Source organism: Nuphar pumila, chromosome 13, assembly GCF_984573655.1.
Source record: "Nuphar pumila chromosome 13, dmNupPumi1.hap1.1, whole genome shotgun sequence".
Classification (NCBI taxonomy): domain Eukaryota; kingdom Viridiplantae; phylum Streptophyta; class Magnoliopsida; order Nymphaeales; family Nymphaeaceae; genus Nuphar; species Nuphar pumila.
In genome coordinates, this window is record NC_143261.1 from 77,419,945 (window position 1) to 77,440,997 (window position 21,053).

At 35.1% G+C, this 21,053-nt stretch overlaps 1 protein-coding gene across 5 annotated transcripts in view; it reads left to right on the top strand.

Moving 5' to 3' along the window:
* Positions 1–1,895: 1,895 nt before the first annotated feature.
* The window catches only part of LOC149818805 (Leucine-rich repeat (LRR) family protein), a 29,430-nt gene continuing 10,272 nt past the window's right edge, over positions 1,896–21,053 (top strand). The window contains exons 1-9 of one of the 5 annotated variants that reach the window (XR_016427225.1): positions 1,900–2,042; positions 5,307–5,376; positions 7,339–7,385; positions 7,505–7,613; positions 7,781–7,866; positions 9,478–9,568; positions 18,985–19,103; positions 19,190–19,514; positions 19,607–19,741. Coding sequence is in view for 4 of the 5 variants with exons in the window: in XM_089984901.1 (XP_089841027.1) it covers positions 1,944–2,042; positions 5,307–5,376; positions 7,339–7,385; positions 7,505–7,613; positions 7,781–7,866; positions 9,478–9,568; positions 18,985–19,130 (648 nt within the window). In the remaining variant the exon portion in view is untranslated. Of the gene's footprint in view, positions 2,043–5,306; positions 5,377–7,338; positions 7,386–7,504; positions 7,614–7,780; positions 7,867–9,477; positions 9,569–18,984; positions 19,141–19,189; positions 19,742–20,861; positions 20,948–21,053 lie in introns of those variants that run through there. The other 4 variants (XM_089984902.1, XM_089984900.1, XM_089984899.1 and 1 more) reach the window with 4 other exon arrangements.

Below are 21,053 nucleotides of genomic sequence, written 5' to 3' on the forward strand. Positions count from 1 at the left end.
TATATAAGCTAAGGAGTGGTAATTCTGAAGATTTTTGGAAGAAAAAATATAAATATCTCCTACATTACCTTTTAATATGTGGAATGGAAGTATCGATGTAGTCATTCAATTTGAGTACTACATGAAGAACATAAGCCAGATGACAAAATGAGGATACCTAAGATGTAGAAGATCGTAGCATGAGTCAGTAGATTTGGATTCATATATATTCATTCATGTTGTACATCATACAATTCATATAAGGTCCAAATATCTAGATATCATCATCCACTTCCTCAAATGCATAAATGCCCACCACAACGCCAAGATTCCAAATAGGCCCTTAGAAAGTTGTATGCTTTGAAAGAAGCATGTACAATTTGAGAAAGAGCTTCTATTGATAAAAAGAGGAATAATATATTCCAATCGATATACTCGTAGAAGTAACACTTCCAAAGGGTGAATACAGCAACATGTGTTATACCTAAATTGATTCAAATTCAACAAGAGAAAGGTGGCAATTCTTTTTTTTCCTGAGTTCCTTGAACTTTTCTCTTTTTTGTTTACTTATTTTCTCTAAAAAAAAATCTTGAGAGGCATGAGAATCCCCTTGGCACATTCATGCCTCCATTGACAATTATTTCTTAGGTTGATCCTGTCCTGGATTGAGATTTCAAAATAGGGCATGTGCAGTGCAGAGCTCTACTGAGTAGAAAATGCATCAAGTGTAGGAATGTGCGGTATGCATTGGCTTGATCAGTGATGTGCGATGGTAGCATGACACGTGATAGGTAATGATGTCATCATTAGTGCATCACTATATGGCAGCACAGATGTGGAGCGTTGTTTGGTTAAGCATTGCCAACAGATCAAAGGATGTTGCCTTTGGATATTTGGTTAAGGACCTCTTAGCTTGTCGGAATTTTTCACGCGAAGCGGTTGAATGCACAGGGGTGCGTGTGGGTTAGGGTTAATTCTCCTAAGGATCACATTAGGTGATTTCAACCAATTATGGTGACTCAGGGCTAGGCGAGTGAATGCCTAGGAGGCGACATGAATGCAAATGTGTTGAAGTTTCTTTTGTTCACCCTCGTTGTGATTGCTTTCGAGTGACTGCAAATTTTTTCTCTTTTTTATCTCTCGCTCTCTTGCATTCTCTATGATCAAAGCTTCCACAACGATAAGCGAGCGAGCATAAGGCTTGCTATGATAAGGAAGGACCGTCACACCGCACTGGCCTATTGAAGAAGTAGGCCCGTGACAGATCCAATAATCAATTAATTTGATGGTTTGGTTTGTAAAACGAACCTGTGGTTGAGCCTAGGTGGGTCCCATCCGAGTTCAACCAAGTCAACCTTAGTGAAACGTTTGGCTTGCAAGGAACAAGTTTATCGTTAAAATCTTATTGATTACAACTTTGAAACAATATATTTATTTTGTAAATGAGTAATTTTGAGCTGGGCTCTCTAAGTTTAAAGCCTAATTTCTATTATTTTCAAATCTAAAGAAATATGCTATTTTTTGTAAACGGGCAGGATCTAGCTCAGCTTGTTTAACTAAAATGAGCTGAGCTTGGTTGGTTTGACTCCTTTACCAAGTCTACATGGACATTTGCGATATTGACTCTAACTAACCGGTTCAAGTTCACAGCCACCAAGCTCGACCACCGAACCGAAAACAAAAACTTTTTTAATATAGAAAAATACAAACAAAAAAATATCGTATTAAAAAAAAGGTCCTTCCGTAGCTTGCTGCCACGTAGTAATGGAGAGAGAAAATGGCCCCGGAATAAAACGTGGCAGTGAGATGTTTAACCAGCTTGACTTATGAAAGTTTTTAGTAGTCACGAAGATTTCTCCTCAAACTCTTTTGACGTCGAGTATTTCATTGGCAGGCTGTTCGGGAATTTCGATTCTCCTGTTTCCCTTTTCTCCCGTTTGGTTTGGAACGAGGAGGAAGGGAAAATGGGGTGTTGTGCCAGCAGAGAGGGAAGCGTGAGCGCCTCGAGGGCGTCACGATGGCGATCAACGGGCATAGTAGCAATGAGAGATTCCAAATTGAAGGTAAACGATTTCCCTTCTTCTTCTCGGATGTTTGTTCCTTGGTTTTCTGAATGATGGGTGTTCTTGAATTGCGAAGACACGGTCCTTTGTGGCTTTTTTGGGGGAAGAACTCGCGGCTGGGTCAGAGAATTTTGATGGTTTTTGTGTAATCCTGATTTCTTCTGATATGGGTCTTGATGTTTTTTGAGAATGGTGATTTTCGGTTAAGGAACTTTTTTTGTTGGTTCTGTGTGATCAAGGCTTTTCTGTTTCTGGGGTTTCGATTTTTTTGGTCGAGATAGGTCGGTGGTACATGATTTTAGCATTTTTAGTCAAGTTGGATTCTGTGGGTGTTGCCGTGTTTGCCGTTTTGTGATGATTTTTAGAATTTGATGTAAGAAATACTCGGTTGGTGTTCGAAAATTTCGGTCAAAGGGACTTCTCGCTGAGTTTAAGTCTACAAATGTCGTTCAAGATCAATCTTTGTGCTTTTTTTGATAGAATTGTGCTCTCTCCTCATATATATATATATATATATATATATATATATATATATATATATATATATATATATATATATAATGTGTAGGTTCCAGATCATTTATCTCCCAGACCGTCCCTGACCCCTTAAGAAAACGCACTTGTGTTTTTTGCTTAATCCAAACCTATAGACGTGTTTATCATTACTTATTCACTAAGAACCATGCTTTGGATCAAATCAATTTAACAAGAATTCTTGATTTTTAGTTAATAAAGATATTGATGTAATATAAACCGTTGATTTTTTTTTTGTAAACTAATACATATTTTCTACTAAATAAATCATAGAGATCACATTTATGGGCTTAGATTAAGTAAAAAACACACCCAAATATGTTCTTTAAAGATGTCTGGAACTTGCACATTAAACATATGTAAATCAAATCACGATCTTATATATATATATATATATATATATATATAAGATTATAAGATCGTGATTTGATCTATATATGTCTGGCAAAAAGAATAATCTTCTCCCTTGATCATAATAAAAATGAGAAGTGTTCAATTAAAACATGAAAACATGACTGAATTGGTCCTAGTTACTCTTCAGGACAAAGTGGAATATGGGAGGAGATTCTCCACCGTATATTGAATGTTCCACTAGCTCTAGTTGGCATCGTTGAATCCTGAAAGCGGTATCATATAACATAATAAGATCACAGATGCATTTAGGAAGGATCTTTCTCTATAACTATAAATTGATATATCATAAGAAAGAGAAGAATTGTAGCGTAGGGTCGACATTAAGACTTTGCTGGGCATAACTCGCAGTTACAGCTTGCATATCACACTCAGCTAAACTTGCAGGAAGGCTACACTCACAGCTCTCTGCTAGGGCAGGAGATCCATCCTATCCAGATGCAGAACCAGCACAGGTAGCTGTGGTTGTATCTGATCGAGTTTACCCCCTTTTCGCCCAGCCCAGCTTTTCTGCTAGGAGCAGGAGCATACCCACTCCTATATTCCATTGATTCTGATATATATATGTCACATGGGTGCGGGGGTGCGGCAAAAAAAAATTATATATATATGGACACAGAAATTTTTTGTAAAGAGGCTGGTTTTTCATGTTAATGGCAGAATTATAAATTAGAATAAAAATAAGGGTAAGATTGGTATGAAAAGAGCATGACAGGGATCTTCTTTTGTTACGAGGGCATTGCTGTTTTTTAAATGAGACAACTGTTGCTGAGTAGGGACCAGGTGGTCCCACCCTCTCTCGGTTCACAACACATTGAACCCTCTTATGTTAAATTAAAATTTGTTTAAATAGGTTAAATGTAAGAAAAACCTCATTCTTTCTCTTCCTCTTAGCATACTCTTTACCACACTCTCTCATCTCCCTTTTCTCGTCACTCTCTCTCCTTCTCTTGTTAGCAACCGACCCACCTTCAACGTCTTTTTTAACTCTTGTGTATTGTGGAAAATCTTGCTGGAAAGAAGAATAATTTGGGCCTGAAGAATGACTCAACTGTTGGATTTTCTGTGTTCTCGGGTATCCGTTCGCATTGGAACATCTCTGTAGGAATTTCTTAACGATCTTGAGCACTTTTAAGGTACGATACCCTAACTCCACACGAGAGCTCAGAAGCATGTTGCATGCAGAATGTATTCTGTAATAAATTGGAAAAAAAAACTTGAATAGGGTGATATGTTTTGAGTATATGCGGCGAGGGCTTCCCAAGGCAGGGACGGAGAAGAGGGAGTCAGAGAGGAGAGGAGGAGAGCAGAGGGAGTCGGGGGCATACCTGGTTCTGCAGAGCGGTTCGACTTTAGGAGGAGACGAAGGGAGGATTAGGGCAAAAAAAATTTGCCCTAATCCTCCTCTTTGCAACCCTTTTCATCGGGGATTTTTTTTAGTCTAAAAACTGGACAAAAATGACCCTGGGTGTGTTGACCGCACCCAGGGTCGGGTTGACCGCACCGGGTGCCGCATGCGCACCTGCGTCGCGTCAACGCGGGTGCGGCACCTGGTTGGCCGAATCCCTGTGACATATATATATATATATATATATATATATATATATATATATATATATATATATATATATATATATATATATATATATATATATATATATATATATATATATGCACAATCCTATCAAAAGAGCAATACTTGGTTGATTTGACTGAATCTGGGATGACAAATACTTGGTTCTTTGTGGTTGTGACTCATACACTGGTATTGTAATTGTTATCATACTTTGGTGTCTGGTGATCATTAATGACAATACTGTTGGATGAACAATCCATTCTGTTTATTTGTGCTATGCTTACTTTTAGTTTGTGGATTGGGTTATCAACTTATCACGGGTATACATCCACCTTTGATTTGGTTTGGCAGGTGGATGGGATGTGTTGTAGGTAGCAGCACTGCTGTGGGACCAACTTTCTTCTAAGAAAGGTGTTCCTGCATTATCAGCTGTGGGCACTGCTAGAACCTGTGGTTTTGTGGACAAAACCTCAGTTTCTATGTGATCAAATGCATTCTTTTGAGGCTAACAGATTTTCTGGGTCATTTTAATACTACTCTTGTTTCTATGTGAAGTGCAAACAGTTCACTGAGCTTCCTTGAGCCGCTCATTGGTCTCTTCATAAGGAATCATTAACATGTCATTTTCATTTAGCAAGATAATGAGTTCAAGCACCTCAATTTGTTAAATCATAGTGAAATTTGAAGCAATATATCTCTTCTTAAGACTGCAGCTTACCGGTCATGGATATGTTACTGTGCAGGTTTTTCCGAATGAAGTTATTGACCTTGAGAGATCTGTTCGGACTCTTGATTTAACTCATAATAAAATAGGTACTGTTTTATTGCTTCTCCCCACTCTAGCATGATATGCAGAAATTCAAACATGTGCACATGTACATCCATGTCAGCCATATAAGGTTTATTACTTACAATACATAGTAAGTTTTTTCCTAGTAAGTTAATGAAATGTCATTATTTGTTTTCCAAGTGTTAGAAGCTAGGGGAAAGTTTTTTGGCTAGGCCAAGGAAACCCCCCCTCCATCACTGACCTCACACTGGCTTATAAAACCCTTAGGTCTCCCTGCACACTGGAGTCTACACCCAGCTTCGTCCTTGCACCAAAGAATGCCACCTGCATGTTTCGAACTTGTGACGTCCTGTCAACTTGGTGATGTTCACAAGTTGGCCCTACCAGATGAGCAGAGCCCTCATTGGCAAAACTAGGGGAAAGTTAATAACATGAAACTTCAAATAAATGTAGAAGGGGGGTAAGAGTCTAAAGAAACAGACTGTTTTTCCATGTATTAGAAGCTCTTGCATAAGTTAAATGCCAATATGGTTTTAGAAGTATCAAAATTCCAAGAATTCTCCTTCCTTTCTAAAGCAAAATTCATGGAGTCATTGTTTTTCTTAGAACATGAAATTTTGAGCCCTTATTTTTTCTAAATTTCCAAAGTACTTGAATGGAGTATGGAACATTTAATTTACCTTAAACAGTTCTGGACTTTTATCTTACTAGAAAATCTGAAAAGTGAAAATTTACCCTAAAATTTCAAAGTTCTTATAGTCTCCTTGATCCCATAAGAATCTTATAACAATTTGAAAAGTTTCCATATTTTGTAAAAATATCAAAACAACGACAAGAAAATTTCCTACTTGTAAGCATTGGCAACATAAAACTTTAACATTGCTCTGGATAAGTTCCAATTTAATTGATTTTCCCACTTTTGTTACATCTTATTAAACATCATTTTTAATTAGACCTCAGTTTATCTTATGTTATATGTAAATTTCACAAAATAAATTATGCTTTTTGTGTTTGGGTCACCCTTAACTCTAGCTAAGCTTAAGCTATCTTGTTGCTGCCTCTTCTTGGGGGCCCCAACCCAAGTTGGATTTGGGTGAGTCTAGGAACATATATATTCATAGGAACACAGAGATTTCACCATAGTTGCAATGGTACTTGGTACACCATACCATATTGCATATTAGGCATACCAGTACTAGATATTGGTGTCAAGCTCATTTTGGAAACCATAAATTGAAGTATCAAATGTTTAAGAAACTCGTCCCAATTTCTTGGGAGACTTGTACCATCTCTAGTAGAAACTCATTTCTATTATATTATAAATGAGTATTAAACTTGTTCCTATCAACATTGCTAGATGCAAATATAATGTCATTAATATGAAGCACTATTTTCATTAGGACTTTTAAATATTATGACTTATTAAGAAATTATACTAAAATAATGATTGCTTAAATATGCATATTTAACTATTTTGGGTTTTAGGCACTTTTATGAAAATATATATTGGAATATTGTTTTTTAACCTTGTATCAGTTTTTCAGAAACTCCTACCAATTGTAAAAACATGTCAGTGTTATTAGAAACTCGTTCAAAATTTTTTGAAGGCCTATCAATATGACAATGCAAGTAAAAATGTGCGTGAAACTTTTTAAAGTCTCACGTACTTGTACGAGTACCTCATACAATACTAGTACATGTTCTCATTTCCGGCAATGATGGACTGTACAGTCATGCAAGTAAGTGTGCACTTCTCATTTTTATTGCAAAACTAATTGTTCCTATAAATGTATCTGGTAGTTGGTCAGTTCTTTTCTCAGCAGAACGTTTGGATATTGCTGATGCAGTTTTAGGTTGTTTCATATTCTAATGTTGTTTTTCCTATGATAAATCTTTCCGTGCTTTCACAATTTTTTGCAAAGAGAGTATTTTTTCCAGTAATTCATTCAACCATTTGTGTTGATCAGTTGATTGAAATTTTGCAGTTCATATTCCCATCGAGATCAATAAATTAAGCAACATGCAGCGCTTGGTGAGACTAGCATTATCATTTTGTCAAAAATTCGCTTTTGAAATAGCTCAGATTTGTATAAAAAACTCTGTTACAGTGTCTTATAACAGAAATTATTGACAGAGGTTTCATGTTTTCAGATTCTAGCAGATAATCTTATTGAGCGGCTTCCACAGAACATAGGGAAACTCCAGTCAATAAAAATCCTCATACTAGATGGGAACCACATTAGCAGCTTGCCAGATGAATGTATGGATTTTGAGAACATTTTTATCCTTAAAGTGTTAGTTTTGTTGACACCACATTTGATAAGGAGTTATTTAGCATTTGAAGCTCCAGTTGTATGTTTTTGACATTTATCTTTGCTTCCTTTAGCACTGGGTTTAACATATTAAAATGTTATTCTGAGAGTGCAGTGGGACTACTTGTCCGTCTTGAAAAGCTATCTGTGGCGGGGAATCTGCTGTCGTGTTTGCCAGAAACTATAGGGAGCTTGCGAAATGTAAGAGAGTAGATTACATGTATCTGGGCTTTTAGCACTTAACTATTTCATATTCTAATTCTGTCATGCTCCTTATTGTTTGTGTTAGTATTCAACACATGAAGATTAGTACGTGATTTCCGGGATGACATGTACTCTGATTTGCTTTGTTCATCTCCTTCCACCTTGTTGATACAAATTTGGTTGGGTATCTGAATGCAAGAAGTCCAAACATGATTTATCTGCATACAGTAAGCTTGAATGTGGTGTTTTTTATATTTATGGAGGGCAGTTTGCTCTCATGGTAAAATAAGAACAATGCAGTATAAACATTAAATTCTGAAGCTGAAAAATTTATCCACAAAACCTACTGGCTAAAAATCACCTCACATTGGCAATAGTTTAATTTCACATGGTAAAAAACTATTGCAAACTTCAAAAAGACACAAAGTGAAGTGTCATCTATAATTTCAGTTCTCTTTTGGATAAAAACAAAGTAGTCAACCTTCGTTTTTGCTCATTAGGAAGTGAAAGATAACATGATAGGACTTACCAGGACAGAGGAGCAACTAGTGATGTCCACTACAACAAAGATTTGCCATACTTTTTTAGATTAGTTACGTCCATATTCTGTGTATATCTTTATGTAGTATGTGTTATGTCATTGCTATACAGGTAATCCTATTAAGGATGAAACTGGGAACTGTACTAAACTGCAGTTGTTACAGATAAAAGAGATTTTGGGACTGAACTTGTTGCTGTAGTAGAATCTTATCTATAGACCATTTACTGTATGCAATATCTGTTGTAGTTATCACGAGGAATGTAGTGGGTTTCATGGGTAAAGACTAGAAACTGCACTGGAATGACAGAGTATAGCAAATAAAATGGTCTTGGACTGAAGTGGTCATTGTGGCAGAATCTCCAACAGCAATTGACCTTATTTCTCTCCTCTCTTTCATTCTCCTGCTATTAGAGTGATAATTGTACTCTTGAATATGACCCAAATAAGCGGTTGGCTTTTGTTTGGTAATAAGAGTTTGTTACGTGAAATTTCGTCCATGTTTTCAACTGTTTGACATATATCTGTGTTGTATGGATAAAGAAGTTAGACTTAAGAACAATGCATGTAGCCCACAAGGACTCTGTACACCTGGCTGGGTGGATCAGTTTAAGGCCTTCAACTCAAGTTGAAGGAAGTTGAATACCTGGGGTGCACATCCTTTGCTGCAAGGTCTAAGCCAAATGGGAAACTATCTCTGGTGGGCAGTGGGGGAGTACTCATGGAGTTTTACACTATGGGCTCTGATTCGGGTCCATGGTCAACGTAAAACCTCTGGGCTGCTAACGAATGTCCAAACCATAGCGGTGTTTTTTCCATGATAAATAAAAAAAAACAATGAATGTATTCTGTTTATGTATGTGTTCTGATGAGTATTTATTATCCTAGTAACAGCCCTGTATGTATGGCTTCATGATATTTCTATAGAGGTTTAGTTTAGTGAGATTGCATGATATAAGTTATTCTGGAGAATTATGTTACTTTTCTGATATTCACATGTTAACCTTTGAGCATTTTACTAGGTCTCTGAACTCTATTGCTGATCCACAATTCACCTTTTCGTTATGCAGCTCTTGCTGTTGAATGTGTCAAACAACAAGCTGAAGATGCTTCCTGAATCAATCGGAAGCTGCTTCTCTTTGGAAGAATTGCAAGCCAATGGTACTATCTCATTGTTCAGTTTTTCTTTTTACCTGGGCTGAATGACATTGGACAATTGTTGTTTGCTCATCACTACAAATTTAGTGAATGACAACTTTGTGTGAAATTGCTAGCCATATATTTGGTTGCCCTTCAAGTTTTCATTTAGTAAGTGACGGAAGTCTAATTTGTCAAATATGTGGTTCTGTGATACTAAAAAATTTAATATGTGCATATTTGTTGCACACAAACCTCATGCCTATCTAAGATTTTGGTCCTACCGTTGAACCAATAGGACCAGAATCTTAGCTAGGCATGAGGTTTGTGTGCAACAAATATGCACATATTAATTTTTTTAGTATCTCTATATAAGAAACAAGACCTTTTATCGGTAATGAAAAGATCTTGGTGATCCTTTTGCTTTTATGGTGGGTGTTCTTTTTTTATTATTGAATGCATAGAAATAATCAACAATATTTTTTAATGTTTTTCATAGGTTCATTCTTAAGACAAAACAATATGATGATTTGGAATTGGTTATCTGTCATGAAATGGCATGGATCCCAACACACTCCATAGTGGTCTCCAATAACATAAAACATTTGGATAAAAACATGAAAGCTAAAATGTTATATGAAAAAGTGATTGAATAATTTAATTCACAATGAACATTAAGAATACAAAAGGAAAATTCCATTGAATAACTCTAGTCATAATGGACACTAGAGATACAAAAGAAAAAATTACATAAATTCCTCACTACATAACTCTCAAAACATAAAATACCTAATACTACCCATTAGATGCATACACATCCCATTTTATACAAAAGGAGAGAAAGGAGTTGAGGAAGAGAGGGAAGAATCCCTCTCAATTAACCAAAGGGAGAAACCTCCCAACGGCTAGAAGCCGTTATATAAATATAAATATAAATATAAATATAAATATAAATATAAATATAAATATAAATATAAATATAAATATAAATATATATAATATTCAAATACATACATGTAATATGTATATAAAGATATATACACAAACATGTATATGTGCAAACAATATATATATATATATATATACACACACACACACAAAAGAGTACATTGATCTTAACACCCCCTTCAAACTTATGGTAAGTTTGCAAATACAAACAAATAACCCTTTACATAAAATAACATCATTTGTCTTCATCAAGAACTTCTATTCGTTGCTTTCTTAAGGGCTGCTCTTGTCTTCAATCATATGCTCTAAATAGGTTTTTAGAATTTTCAATATCATCAAAGCTTGAGAACCCGTAAATAGAGCTCACAAAAAATCCCAACTATGATATGTACCCACCCATTCAGTAATTGCTTTCGTATTTATGAGCACTGCACTTGCAAAGGCGGATCACTTTAAGTGTGTGTATATGCATGCCTTATTCATCATTCAGAATTGCTCTAGGGTCATTAGCCCTTTTCGAGCACTTTGCCTACGAAGGTGGATACATATATCATGCGTACGAGTGAACATAACAAAATACAGGTCATATGTCACACACACAATATGATATTCAATTGACATTACTGTGGTTACTTTGAACCTTGACTTTGTCTTAAAACAAACATATATTTGCAAATCAGAATTCTCGGGCTTTACATATATACGTATTCATATTGCTCTTAAGGTTTCACGAACCCTAGCTTGATGGTTGATCTTAATCATAAGTTGATGCAAACATGAAGTATTACATGGGAATTCATAATTTTATGTAAGCTATTGCATGCGTGCATGAAGTCAGACATACGACCTATTACCTTCGATTTTCAGAAAAGAACATGCTATATGAACATTTCAAACACATGGATAAATAGCAATTTTGAGTATAAGTCAACTCTTACAAGACATGAGTCGATCCTTGCTAAACAAAATGATTGCCCAAGTCAAGAGTAGACTTTTCTAGTGTCGGAGTCGACCCTAGCATATCATATATAATAAGAAGATTTTAAAAGATTAATAATTTTAGATTATGGAGAGAGGATGGTAGCAAACCTACATTCTATAAAGTTAATTTGACATTATTTAATGTGAACAAATCATACGATAATTTTTTTATCATTTTAATCATTCATGAGAACATGCATTATTTAAAGTGAATACACATATAAAAGACATGATCATTAAATAAATAACTCACAGAAGAGTTAAAATCATAAGACAATTTTACACAACGGAAGACATACAAAACAAGAGTGCTAAAGAAATATTAATTTTTCAAAAGATAATATCAAGTGTCAAATACACACAATAGCCACTATGGGTATACACATAAGAGATTTCACTAATGAAATGCTTAAAAAAACATGTAATGAAGTATGCGGGATTACAAAAACAAAGTGCAAAAGCACATATAAGTCCAAACATGGACACCATAAAGGCACAATACAAGCATAAGAGTGCATAAGCACAAGTCCACTATGGGACAATACAAAGAGCCAACAAAGGGCAACACGAACAATATATATTTATTTATTGAATATATGCTTGGAAAAGAAATAACCTTATGCAAATTATTTAAGACAATTAATTATGAAATAATTCATGCAACTAAAGCATATGCAATGCAAAATGCATGAAAATATTTCAACAATCATTTCTCATAAAAGAGGAAATGAGTTTAAAAAAATTACGAAGAGATTTAAAAATCTCATACACAATAATGAATGAATTTTGCAAATCAAAACACTAGTTTGACCACCACAAGAAATCACCTCACTAGACCTCCAAACTTTAAATTTTAAGTGTATAAGCTATTAGAACAAGAACACAATTACAAGTGTCAGCAACAATCATCTTTGTGACCATGCACAAGCAATACAAGGCTCCTTCACAATACAAATTAAGAGATCAATCACAAATGCCAGCAACAATCATTTATGTGACCATGCACAGGAAATACAGGGCTCCCTAACAATATAAAACATGCACAGGCAAAACAGGGCTCCCTAACAATATAAAACAACTACAATCCACAAGAGGTGCACACAACTCACCTTACAAATGATTGTAAAGCTGTAAACAACATTAGTTTCAATTGGTGCACATACCTCACCACACTACAACAACAACAACAACAACTACGCCTTCATCCCAAAGCAATTGGGGTCGGCGATATGAATAAAAAAAGAAAATCATTCTGGGTCTTCCACATGAATCCTTCTCCTCCAATCATTTCTATCCAATGTCATGTCCTCGGTGAGGTTCAAAGCGTTCATATCCTTTCCTATCGCCTCCATCCATGTCTTCCTAGGCCTACCCCGACCGCGTTCGTATCCTTTCCTATACCTCACCACACTAATAAACCAAAATCTCTTATAAACAACATCAGTTTCAATTGGTCCACATACCTCACCACATTGATAAACATCTCTTGTCTATATATAATGACACTTAAATGAAAGGCATAACAAGGATAAAACACTAAAGGTAAAAAATTTTGTAATGTAAACACACTAATGTTATTAATAAGAATATCAATTTTAACAATCTTTCGAAACACTATGGTTTCAAATAATAGATAAACAAAGTTATAAGCATCCATAACAATAACGATGGCCATACAACAAATGAGTGATACAACACACTCACAAATCCAGAGATTAAACACCTGTTAGTTAGAGTCAAACTACAAGTTGACAATTTAAACTAACATAAAATGAGGCGCACACAACTCACCCCAACAAACATCTCTGAACAAATAACATGGCCAAGCGAAATGACATATATAAAATTCTGTGATGGACAATCCAAATGTCATAAAAAGGCAATACATACTCACATAATTCAATTTCCAAATAGGTGAGTTCATATCAAGTATCCGATTTGAGAAAACAAGTTTCAAATCAAGTCCAATAAAGTTAGGTAAAAACTTCATAAAAATTTGTGCAATCATGTGCACAACAATATGTTAATTGATGCAATTATATGCAATACATGATTTCTTATGACAAATTTTCACAATCTTGAATAAGCAAATAACAAGTGATGCCTAATATAGGCCCTCTATATAGAGGTGATGGGATTATGAGGATCTTTCAAAAGATCATAAATCGACCAATGAGAAACAAGTGCACTAAGTTCATCAAATACAAAAAATCAATAACACATATGACATGTGGTTAGATTTAAATGATAAGTCTACTATGAGACAATTGAAAGCAAGCATGTAGAACTTCATAAAGATAAAAATAACATACGTAATCATCTCTAATTATGAACCCACATATGTCATATAAGAAATTTTATTTTAACGCAACAAATATGAAATTTCTAAGAAGCATGATACAAAAATATCAAAGCGTAAGAGAGAAGCCACACAAATCAGCCCGTTAAGGTTACACAACATACATAGAGATGTAAAATATTATTGAGGAAATGTTCTAAGAAAAATCATAAACACAAGAATCCACTAAGATAAGGATTCAAACCACAATAGAGAAGCACATTTAATATTTTAAAATATGCATTCGAATACATGATGACAAATCATGCTTATATCATTCAATACTCATAAAAAGTACTTGAGGCACATGACAAGAATTCCACAAGTCATTAATTTGAAAATAATCTTACTCAATAAGATATATAATGATAGAGCCATATCAATCAACCATACGTGGAACAACACATTCATATGATAATAGAGAGACCTTTATGAGAGCTTGATATCTTGGTCTCATAATTAAACAATAACCTTAAGAGACACCACAATATATTAACCATCCAAGATAGCCCATGTATACACGTACATTAAGAGACATCAAACATGAAATTTAATATTTTGCAAAACATGAACACATATATGGTTTCAAGAAATCATATATCATTGCAAAATATCATTTTTCACTACATATTCATAATTCAAAACATATATTTCATATATCAAAATATAACAATCTTTACATATTCTAATTTCAAACGAAAAACATTTAATTTTAATATAACCTATTTAGAAAAATCACCTACCATTCATATAAAGATAGAACAACAAAATATACATAGCGGAATACAATCTTTGAATCCATACCATTCATAAATATAAATCTTTTCCAAAACCATGATGCCTTGCTTTGGTACTATGTGACAAAATGATACATATCCCAATGCACCCCATAATGGTTTCCAATAACATAAAACATTTGGACAAAAACATGAGAGTGAAAAGGTTACATGAAAAAGTGAATGAATAATTTTATTCATAATGGACATTAAGAATGCAAAAGAAAAATCACATTGAATAACTCTAGTCATAATGGATACTAGAGATACAAAAGAAAAAATTATATAAATTCCTCACTACATAACTCTCAAAACATAAAATACCTAATACTACCCATCACTCTCACACACTTACATATACACCAGTGTTGTTAAAAACGCGCCTCAAGGCACAAAAAGTGCGCCTCGCCTCGAGGCGAGGGCCTTTTCGCCTTGAGGCACACTTAAAAAGCGCAAAATTGCAAAAGCGTACGCCTCATGCGCCTTGAGGCGTACGCCTTGAGGCGAGGCACGCCTCAAAGTGAGGCGCGCATTAAGAAATCGGATGGCCCGGACCCGAGTTCGACCTGGATCCGGGCCCGTATTCTCGAAAGATCGAGAACCTGTCTTTAAAAAAGACAGGCGCTTCGGGGCGAGGGAAAGCCCTCGCCCCTTCTCTCTCCACTCCGTCCCCCGCCACTGCTCGCCGCCGGCCACCACTCGCCGCCGGCCACCACTCGCCGCCGGCCACCACTTGCCGCCGGCCACCACTTGCCGCCGGCCACCACCCGTCGCCGGTCATCGCCTCTTCCACCTTCTTCTTTCCTCTGCTGAGAAGGCATCGGCGACCCGCCGGCCACCACTCGCCGCCGGCCACCACTCGCCATCGGCCAGCGACTCACCACCACCGCCGTCCATTCCGGCGACCTCTGCGTTTTCCGGTGACAGGTAAACTTCTTTGCTTCTTCTTCTCCGTGATGGGTCGACGAAGATCTGTGTATTTTTCCCCAGCTTCTTCTTTTGTCATTTGTTCTTTGTGAAACCGTGTAACCTACGTTTATGGGACCCGACTCCACTCATCCCTATATCATCCTCTGTGGTCATAACTCCCTCTGGGATCTCATTGGTACTAAGTTATTTTGATCAATCTGGCCCTATCAATGGGTTCAGCACGGTTGATTTAATAGAAATCAATCTTTTGATAGTGTTCTTTAACAAAAAAAACCATGATTTTCAATTTATTTTGAAGTGTTCTTTAACAAAAAAACCATGTTTTTATTAATGGTTATTGATTTTTGAATCAACAAAAAGTCTTGCACATAAGTCGGATTCTGTCTATTCAAATGCCAATCTTCACTAAATGGATGATGTAGATAACTTACACAGGGTCCAATTTGATGAAAACAACTTGCATCAGTGAGGTCCTAATGACAGGAATGGCGATATGGATGACTGGAACCTAAATGTGGTTATGGGTGCCATGCAAAACACTATGCTTGCTTCACTAAATGGAGGAAAAGAGGGATTGAAAGTGTGTTGTTATAGCCTGACCACGAGCAGGCTGATGCCATGAAGGCCCTCAGAATGATGAAACCACGAGCAGGCCGATGCCATCGACTTTTTGGATGTTAAAGAAAAAAAATTCTGTGTATGTTTTTGTCTGTGAATTAGTATAAGTCTGAATTCTCTCTTCATGATATGAATTTTCAGTTTGTAGCTAAAAATTTAGAAGTTTGTTTCTTTGATTATTGTATGACAAGCAATATACTTCTGCCATACTTCTTGTTATGAATTGGATGTCTCTGAACTTCCAGGTGACAAATAATATTAGGGCCTTAGGGGATTTGAAGTTAAGTCGATTTTTCATCTGCTTAGCTTTTTGCTTTGTTTTACTGTTCCCATCTTTTTTTTTCTTTTTCTTGAGAGATTGTTTTACTCTTCCCATCACTCTTTGGTTCTCTACTATGAAAGGTTATCATGTCAACTATTTAGACCACTAGACGCACTCAGCCTAATTTAAATTAAAAAGTAGGTTCATTATATGAATATTTTACTGTTGGCTTCTGTTTCTATTGTCTTATTAATGACTTTTTTGCCATGCTGTCACTTGTGTTTTTCTTGTCACCTTTTAGCCTTGTTTGTATTTATGTATTAGTTTAGTAACTACGGATTCAAAATATTTTGGATGTTATTCCTTGCCTCTTCAAATACAGAAATACTCTAGTCTCTGGACATGCACAAGTAGCCATCTTTTCGCTTTCTTTCAACTAAAAGAACTAAAGAGATCACAATCATGGGTTTGGTTTACAAAACCTGCAACGGACCAAACCTGGTTAAGATGGACAAAATACTTAAAGAACCTTTCAACTCACATTATATTTTGATAGATTTGCAACTTCCTAACTACTATGCCTTCAATTAGCATGTTGTATATTAGTCGGTTACATTACAGAAGAGTTATTTATGCCGTCATTGTTTTGTTTCTATTACTTTGGCACACATGAGCAACGTAGCTCTTGTTGCTCATTTATGTTTTTTTCTAGGATTCCTATATAGCTTATACACCAAGATTGCCTATTTTGCATTTGTTTTCATGTAATGTGGTCAGCAGAATGCATGATGTTAATATATATTTTGTGTTATGTATTTTTGCAGTTGAACAATGGCAAAAGATGTAGGATGGGATCATGGAGTTAAAGTTCCAAATCCTACTAAAGATCCCAAACTCGTAGGGCATGTAATTTGCAATTACTGTCATAAAGAGAGTACACGAGGCATCTATAGGCTAAAACATCACTTAGCTGACACAAAGCATGGTGTAAGCATGTGCGAAGCGGTTTCACCTGACGTGAAAAGATTTTTTCAGAATCATCTAAAGGATCAGAGGCTAAAGAAAGAAGAGTTAGAACAAAACAAGTTGGATATCGGGAGAAGTGTTTATTTTGGATCATCAACCAGCGAAAATGTGAATAAAGAAACTAGTGGATCAGGTAGTGATGCAAAAACAAGTACAGCTGGTCCTATGGACCTTTTTGTGAACAAAGAAGCACGGCAAATCACAATAAACACTGCTTTCAAAAGGGATGAAAGAAAAAATGTATGTCGTGCCATTGGTAGATTTTTTTATGCAAATGCCTTATCATTTAATCTTTGCAGCAGTCCATATTTTGGTGCAATGGTAGAAGCTATTACAAATTATGGGCGAGGGTTCAAAACCGCCTTCTTATCATGAAATCAGAACGTGGATTTTGAAGGACGATGTAGATTGTACTCATGAAATTTTGAAAGAGTTCATAAAAGAGTGGCCAAAGGTTGGTTGCAGTATTATGACAGATGGTTGGACAGATGAAAAAGGAAGAAACTTAATTAATTTTCTTGTGAACAGTTCATCTAGGACAGTATTTTTGAAATCCGTTGACATCAGCGACATGGAAAAAACTGGTGCAAATTTGTGTAAGTTGTTTGAAGAAGTTGGTGAAAGTAATGTGGTGCAATTCATTACAGATAATGCACCAAATTATGTGGCAACTGGAAATATGTTAACAGCAGAAAAAACATGTTTTTGGACACCATGTGCAGCCCACTGCTTGGATCTTATGTTAGAAGATATTGGAAAGATATCAATTTTAAAGATACAGTGAAAAAAGGCAAAAAAAATTACAAGATACATTTATAGTCATGCATGAGTATTAAATTTAATGAGAAAATTCACAAAGAAGAATGAACTTCTGCGTCCAGCCGTCACTCGTTTTGCCACAACATATCTTACACTTCATAGTATTGGGTGTTATAAGAAAGAGTTAAAGTCGATGTTCTTATCTTCAAATTTTAAAACATCTAATTACTATAAGAAATCTGATGCTAAGAACATTTCTTATATTGTTCGTAATGATCATAAGTTTTAGCTGCCATATCATATGCAATTAAAGCTACACTACCTCTTGTGAAAGTGTTGCGACTCGTTGATGCAGACGAACCTGCTATGGGATTTTTGTATAAGGCAATGGATAGAGCGAATGAGGAAATTGCTTCAAACCTTGACAATGTCGAAAGAAAATATAAATCTATTTGGGATATCATTGATAGACGATGGGACTTGCAACTTCATAAGCCTTAAATCTACATTTTCATTATGCTGACAACTTCAACCCTGATGGAGAAGTTATGGGTGACTTTTATGATTGTGTTGAAAAATTAGTTTCTGATGCAAATATTTGGTTGAAAATTACAACACAAATCGATGCATTTAAAAAGGCAAAGGACTTGTTTGGCAGAGAGGCAGCTGGTACAACAAGAAAATTAAAAAGTCCTGGTAAGTTTGCAATTATGTTGTTATTTGTCAATATTTTTTTATGTTTTTGTTAATTATGACATTATTAATGTTTTTATCATTTTTTTATTATTTTATTTGAATGTAGCTGATTGGTGGAGTTCATTTGGGCACGAAAATCCTGAGTTGATGAATTTTGCAATTCGAATTTTAAGTTTGACATGCAGTGCATCGGGCTGTGAGAGGAATTGGAGTACTTTCTCATTGGTTTGTGACTTTGTATTTTATTTTTGAAATACATTTTTATATGTTCAATTATCTTATATTTGATTATCAATGATTTAAAATTATAGGTGCATACAAAATGAAAGAATAGACTTGAACAAGAGAAGATGAATGCATTGGTTTTTGTAATGTACAATATGAAATTAAGAGAGAGAAATATGAAGATGAGGGCTACCAAAGACTCTATATGTTTAGATCATATAGACTTAGACGATGAGTGGATTATGGAGAAGGAAGATCCAGTGTTGCCTAGTGATCCCAATTGGTTGGAGGATTCATGGTTGAATCCGAACTTCGACATAAATGCCATTGAGCATGTGCCTATTGAAAAAATCACTTCCCCTCATGTTTCACAAAGTGGTTCTAGGCAAGACATGTCTTCAAGAGATTGAGGTAAAGTTATATTCCTTTTACCTAGCTATGAATATAAATGTATTTTTTTAATTACATAACATAAATATTTAATACATGATTTTTTATTGAAGGAAAAAGAAAAGCAAAAGAAGTAATTGAGGACGTGGATGAAGAAAGTGTAGATGATGAAGAGTCAGAGAATGAAGATGAAGAAGAACCTATTTATATGGATTCTTCAGATGATGGTATTGAAGACTTAAATATTGATGATGACGAGACACAACAAGAGCCTGGGCCCTAATTCATATCATAGAGCTATTGGCCATTTATATGTTTTTTGGGACTTTCAGTTGTAATTGTGAATGTTAACATTCTCATTTTGAAGAATTCTGGACAAATACATTAACATTTGGTTGTTAATGTTAACATGCATTTTTTTAATTATGACATGATGTTGTTAGTGCTAATATGCATTTTGTTGTTAATGTTAGTTTTTTATTGAATGAATGCTCATATTTATGCAATTAGATACTTATATAGATCAAGTTGTTGCATTAATGTTACTTTTACATGTTAATCTCATATTTTTTTTGTATTTATTTGAGATTTTTATTTCGTGTTGGTTGGCGCTTCATCAATAAAGCATTTCTTATTTATTTATAATTTTAGATAATTTTTATAATTTTTTTTAAGTTTAATTTTTTTTTGAGGCTTACGCTTTGCGCCTCGAGGCTTATGCCTCGCCTCAGATTTTGGTGGAGCGCCTCGCTACGCCTCAACGCTTTTAACAACACTGATATACACACACATCTCATTTTATAGAGGAGAAGGAGAGGAAGGAGTTGAGGAAGAGAGGGAAGATTCCCTCTCAATTAACCAAAGGGAGAAACCTCTCAACTTGTTTAACTTAGTCCCCTATATATATTTATTGTAAATAAATAAATAAATATAATATATATAATTATATATAAATATAAAGATATATACATAAACATGTATATGTGCAAACAATATACATATATGTATATATATACACACAAAAGAATACATTGATCTTAACAGTCTTTGACTTAGATGATCTTCATCTAAATTTGAAGCCAAAAGTTTTGTCTTATTCTGTGATAAATCTTGGTTTATTAACATATCATGAGAGTGAAAACATAATAGGCATTTACTTGCATAATTTGCAGCAGTTTGGAGCTATTTAACTGGAATGGCTGGGTGTGAGGCTGGCAGAGGATTCATACTAGTGATTGAAAACCTTTCACAAATTTAGTTTTTTTTAATTTCGTTGACTAAACTTTACTTGTTCCTTAGCTCTTCTTGCAGAACTTTCAAATATACTTCTTGTTTCTTATTCTTTGTGACCATGCCATCATGTTACAGGAAACTCCATTGAAGAGCTGCCTTTATCAATTTGCTACCTTATTCATCTGAAATCTCTTTGCTTAAATGGTAACAATTTGCATCAGGTATAAAAATATCTGGTATATTGATCAGAATGCCCAAGTTGTTTGTGAAACAGTGTGATTTCATCTTGTGCATTGACTTTTTTAGCACAACGATTTTTTTGAGCTA